Raw genomic sequence first — 5895 nt, forward strand, 5'->3', positions numbered from 1 at the left:
TCCGGGCGGGGCGCGGGGGCCCTGGGACCCCGGCCCTGCTCCCCTCCTTCCTTCTCCAGAGAGCAGCCCCCCGCTAAGCCACTTAAAGCAGCATCCCCGGCTCAGCCTCTGCCTCCAGGGGGGCCACCTGAATGTCTATCCCCCCCAGCGTGTCATCCCGTCATTACGCGCCCCGCGCCGCCTCCGCCACCTGCCCGCCGCGTCTCCACCGCCCGCTGCTCCCAGCGGGAATGCCCAGTATTCCTCCCGCGTCTGAAGAGTCTGCGGAGGCGTTTAGAGGGGTGAAGGGCTGATGCCGGGTCCCGGGGGGGCGGGGGCCGCAGAGCCGCGGCGGTCCTCACTGCACCGACTTTCGCCAGCCAGGACCAGGGGCCGAGCCTCGAGACAGGAGTCAGAAATCTGGCCTCCGTCGGGGTCTCCGCTCAGACGTTCCTTCCTCCGGGAAGCCCCCCTGGAGGCCTCCAGCAGCACGCGCCTCTCGCACCTCCACTCCCCAGCTGCCCGTCCCACTAACGACATTGCCTGCGCTTGGCCCGTGTCCTTCCGAGGCCACAGGCCACAGGCCCGGCCTCGAGCCCACGCCCGCCAGGTGGGCGCCCGGCCCTGGTCTGCTCCCGGGAAGCTACCTCCTTGCACCGCTGCGCTTTTCACACGACCTGGACGGAGCGAAACGCACGGGAGGATATGAATGGACCGAGATCCTGATGGCCAGACTCCGGACGGGGTTGAAAGGCCCAAAGAGGAACAGGGCGCGCTGGGCGCTGAAGCGGTAGATGGTCCTCTCTTTGTTCAGCACCATGAAGGTCTGCAAAGCAAGCACACACACGCGACGAGAATTACAGGCAGCGACCGGGCAGTATTTGTGGTGAGTTAGTTCACTTAGAGAAAGTTCCGTGGAGCCACAGATCGCGGCGTGGCTTGGCCTGTCGCTGGCCGTCACTGACGGCAGCGCCTCATTTTGAAGCCCGAGGCCCTTTCTGACCAGCCCACACTCGGGACCCAACCGATCCACCGTGTGGCCGGGGTCTCACTGAGTCCCACAAGTACTGGGCGGTGGACTCTTCAGCCAGTGGAATGCTCTGGAAGCTCCAGGAACGGAGCATTTAGGCCCTGCAGATAAAGAAGCAAGGGCGAAGACTAATAACTGAGGCAGACAAAGCGCTTCGTCCTGAACTCCACGGTGGCGTCTAGGGAGGCGAGGGCTGGAAGGGGACTTGCGGCCGCGGGAAGTAGTGCCGGACATTCACACGCAGCACATAGGGTAAATTATCTTGGTTACTAATGAAAGCTTCGTCACAAATTTTAGAATCGTCAGGGACCTGGCGATTCTTTTTTTTTTTTTTTTTAATTTTTAAATTTTTTTAATGTTTTATTTATTTTTGAGAGAGAGAGACAGAGAGAGAGAGCATGAGCAGGGGAGGGTCAGAGAGAGGGAGATGCAGAATCTGAAGCAGCTCCAGGCTCCAAGCTGTCAGCACAGAGCCCGACGCGGGGCTCGAACCCACGAACCGTGAGATCATGCCCTGAGCCGAAGTTGGACGCTCAACCGACTGAGCCCCCAGGTGCCCTGGAGGTGTGTATTTCTGTACCCGAGCAGTTCTACACGAGACAGTCTGCCGAACGATCCTAACCTTGAGGATCTTTGACAGAAAAAGTCATCAAGGTTCCTAGACTTGCTCTCCCATTCTCCCCACGGGCAGGTCTGCCTCTGGGTCCCAATTGGTGAGGGGGGCCCCATGGAAGGCATCTGGAAACACATGAGGGCGTTTCTGGCCATCTGTCACAACTACTGGGCTTTAGTGGGTAGGTCCAGGGATGCCAGACCCAGGACAGATCCGCTAAGCGTCCGCTGTCCCATCCAAAATGCCTACCGGGCCGCACTGAAGAGCACCAGACGTGAGCCGTTTCTTCCTAGGGTCTAGGAATGGAGCAGCGCCTGCAGAGGAACCCATCATTCACAGGCTTCTGGCATCAACCTCCTTCGTTCCATCTACCTGTAACCTGGCTGTCCCCTTACATGTCCCCAAGGCCGTTAGTGACAAAAGCCCTCGCAGAATGAGGGTCACTCCTATTTCCCATGTCTCCGCTCCTTTCAGATCGGCAAAGCGACTGCTGACATACAGTCCAGTCTGTGCTCATGCAGGAAAGCGGCCTTGTCGCCTCGGCACAGTATGGCGGGGGCGGGTACCAGAACCTCAGCTACCGCCAACCACCAACTGTCCTTCGCTGAGCCGCTGGAACTTCCTTGTCTGCTGGCCATCTGGCTGCAGGAAAAAGTGGAGCAGGGTATTTTCTGTTGCCTCTATAACGAAAGGAAATGGGCCACAGGGTTCTTTGAAAGCTATGAGCTCAGGAGCTCAAGACCCACTTTGGGGATTCTGGGCCCTTCCTTTGGCTAGAAAGACAATTTTAGGGCAGAGAGCAAACCTCTCCTTGGGGGGGGGTGTCACCCCAGATTAATAAGCAGCATGATATGGCTCTGTCTCTGTGCTCCTTGATGTTTTATTAATGCCATCTCTCCCTGCTTTAAATATTTCAGCTAATGGTGTATTTAACTATACTCACCAGGGTTTAAATTATTAAAATCATAGGTACCAGCTCCTTCTGTCTACTTGCTGACATATCTCCACCCCTTTCTCTGTAGCTCTTCAAAATGGAAGTGTCAAAAGACAGGAAGTGGCCTTGGACTACAGCATGAGCCCTTGGGTTTGAGGCCCAGCTCCCTCCCTGACTGGTTGCTTGACCTGGCATAACCCACTTCCCCATCTAGTCTCCAGATCCCTCGTTTGTGAGGAGGAGTGCTCTAACTACCCCATGACCTGACCCGCCGGGAGTGCCGGCCGTATGGCTCCAGGGTGTGCGGGGCTCTGAGTAAGTACCATGTCTTCTGATTTAAAGGGAGAGCCCTGGCTGAGAAGAGGCAGTTCTAGAACACCCACCCAGGCTGGAGCAGAACTACCCTCCCAGGGCCCTCGGCAGCACCGCTCGCTGCTGCCTGCTTCGGCCTTGAGGTCCAGCAGTCAGCCCGCAGTTAACAAGTCTGCCTCCAAGACACCCCTGCAATTCCGGGGCATCAGGGGAAGGGGAGATATTGGAGTGTGTTTGTTCCTTCATCTCTCTTCCTCTTTCTGGTCTCCCCCACTCACACCCCACTTTCCTCTATACACACCGTTCCCGTTTGGCCCGCTAACCCTAGGTCTGTCCCGCGCAAGGCCATACCAGCTAATGTTTCTCTGTAGAGATCAGTTTCTCATGGTTGCCGGCAGAGAATGGTCTCAGCATCTCATATTTCTAAGACCTCCACCCCAACTTCCTTCCTCTCTGACCTCAGGCCCGTGAGGTGGGCTTTCCATTCTCTGCTGGCTCCCACAATGGGGTTTTTAGGGCAAGGCCTTCTGGGCTTTTCCTGAGAGATTGCAATGGACCGTCCTCACCGCCCCAGCTTTCGAGCAGCCAGCAGAGGAGCCCAGAGCTCACATTTCCGCACTTAGGAGCCCCTTTAAGGAACTTTTACTAGAATTTCCCTGTAAGAACTACATTCAGAACTATCACATACTGGCATGGGATTCACATAAAATATCCACCTGCTCGCTTGATTACCATATTCTTAGACCTCATTCATCGAACTTCTATTATGCGTCATGTTGGTGTATGACCCCAACCTCCAAAATTCTCACTTAATAGCCTGAAAAGCCGATAGCTGAGGAGTTTTCCAAGGGAAACGTACTGCTGAATTGGACGTTCCTGGACAGTGATATTTCTCTCTCATACCAGTATAATGCTTTAGAGTCTATAAGTGCTTCCATAGCCTGTCCATGTTGTAGGAAGCATGCATTATCCCCATTTTACAGATCAGAAGAAAGAGGATTCGTGAAGCGAAAGTCAAAAAGCCAGTCACTTAAATGGCCGACACCCAACTGTTCTGACTGCTAGTCCAGTCTTTCCTGACATCGTTTATGTTTTCTCTGTTTTCCTTTTAACCTTGCTGCTGCCCCTGGACCGTCTCTTCTTTGCCAAGACATGCATTTCCTCTCTGAAATGAGGACAGAAAGAGGTTCTCGGGGCCGTGGAGGCAACGGCAAGAAGGACAGATACCCCTGCAAACCCCAAGGTCAACGTTTGCGGTTTCTTGTAACACCAGTTATAACCGCATGGTTAGAACACCCCAGGCCCCCTTTCCGCTACCTTATGATTTCTGTAGAATGGGTCCAAGTCTTCCAGGGGCCGTGCTATCAGCTCACGGGGAATGTTGCCATAAAGTTTGGGCAACTTCCTGGAGACCTTGAGGTCAAGCTGAGGCCGAGGCAAGGGTTCTGCTGGTGTCTGGTCTTTGCGCTTCTTCTTCTCCTTTTGGGCGGCGATCCGCTTCTCAATCGTAGCCAGGGTGTCAGGAGTGAAGGGTCGGAAATTCCGCTCATCTGGAAAGATCACCGGGTAGCACCTGTCATCCATTTTCATCCTCGGACAGGGATGCGCGGTGGATCCTCGGAGAGCTCTGGAAGACAGAAACCGCACAGCCTGCCCTGGAGTTCTGCTCTTTGGGGTGCCGTCGGGGGGCTACAAGGAGAGAGTGAAGTGAGGGGGCTTGGGGGCCCCTGGCTGTGGGGCAGGCCACTGAGGTGACCACCACTGTGGATATAGCAGGAATTCGGGGCACAGGGAAGACGGAAGTGGGCCATCATTCCCGGAGGACTTGGGTGTCAATGGACAGTGAAGCTCAGGAACAATGAGTACAAGGAGCCCAGTCCAAAACTGAGAGCCAAGCATTGAGCAAGACAGTAAGGCTGAACCAGCCAAACTACTGAAACGAGGCCTGCAGATGGTGACTAAGTGGCCCCAGTGTGAACAGATAAGTATGCACTGCAAAATCAAAACTATTAAGCGTGTGCATTCTTCTCACACTCGGTTAGCAAAGTTCTTAAAATATGATGAATGGAACCAAAAAGGCCAGAAACACAGGCAAGAACATTGATACTAACACCTAGGATCCTGCCGACTCTCTTACTTCTGAAACCCAGATGTGGCAGAAGGAAAGATCCGAGAAAGCAGACATGACTTGCCAACACTGACAGGGTCACTCTCCCGTGGGATAATAGTTGTACTGGCCCCGATCGCTGACAACCCTTTCCAGAAGGACTTTCTCTACAGCCTCCAGCTTAAAAGTAGGCTCTGAGAGGGACACCTGGGGGCTCAGTCAGCTGAGCGTCCGACTTCAGCTCACTTCATGATCCCACAGTTTGTGAGTTTGAGCCCCGCATAGGGCTCTGTGCTGACAGCTCAGGGCCTGGAGCTGCTTCAGGTTCTGTCTCCCTCTCTCTCTGCCCCTACCCCCACCACATTCCCGCTCTATCGTGCATGCTCGCTCGCTCTCAAATAAATATTTAAAGAAAAAAAAAGTAGGCTCTGAGAAAAAGCAGTAGTGCTCATGTTAAATGCCTTTACTTCCCATGCCATGGATCCTCTCTCTTTCTTATTTACCTGATTACCAATCTAATGTTGACTCCCAAGGCGCTCGCAGAATTATGACGGGTAATCCAACACAGCACCGGTTTGTTCATTCAGCAACCGTGTGCTCAGCGTCTGTTCTAAGAACAGTGGTCGGCACTAATGGAGGAAAAACAACTGTCCCTCCTCCTGACCCTCACGTGATGCTGCCCTGGTGTAGTGGGGAAGACAGATAAACGGCAAGAAATTATAACCGAGTAAGACGGATGCAGGCAGAAATAGAGGGCGCTCTGTCTGTGCGCGGGGTAGGCGTCTGACCAATCCCGGGGATCAGGGATGGCCTCCCAAAGCTTTAATGTCTCGACTAAAACCTGAAGGAGATGGAGGACATGGCCCAGAGTGTGGCAGCGGCCCGCGGGTGGGAAAGAACATCATGTCCGTCAACAGGTT

General features: G+C 54.3%; 1 protein-coding gene across 1 annotated transcript in view; it reads right to left on the reverse strand.

Moving 5' to 3' along the window:
* SCN11A (sodium voltage-gated channel alpha subunit 11) overlaps nucleotides 1-4458 on the reverse strand; it is an 80058-nt gene extending 75600 nt beyond the window's left edge. Inside the window, exons 1-2 of the mRNA XM_077773979.1 lie at nucleotides 4186-4458; nucleotides 687-805 (exon numbers count right to left, since the gene is read on the reverse strand). Coding sequence (XP_077630105.1) covers nucleotides 687-805; nucleotides 4186-4458 — 392 coding nt within the window. The remainder of the gene's footprint in view (nucleotides 1-686; nucleotides 806-4185) is intronic.
* Between the last annotated feature and the right edge of the window lie 1437 nt (nucleotides 4459-5895).

This window comes from Crocuta crocuta, unplaced genomic scaffold (assembly GCF_008692635.1).
Source record: "Crocuta crocuta isolate KB4526 unplaced genomic scaffold, BGI_CrCroc_1.0 scaffold541, whole genome shotgun sequence".
Classification (NCBI taxonomy): Eukaryota; Metazoa; Chordata; class Mammalia; order Carnivora; family Hyaenidae; genus Crocuta; species Crocuta crocuta.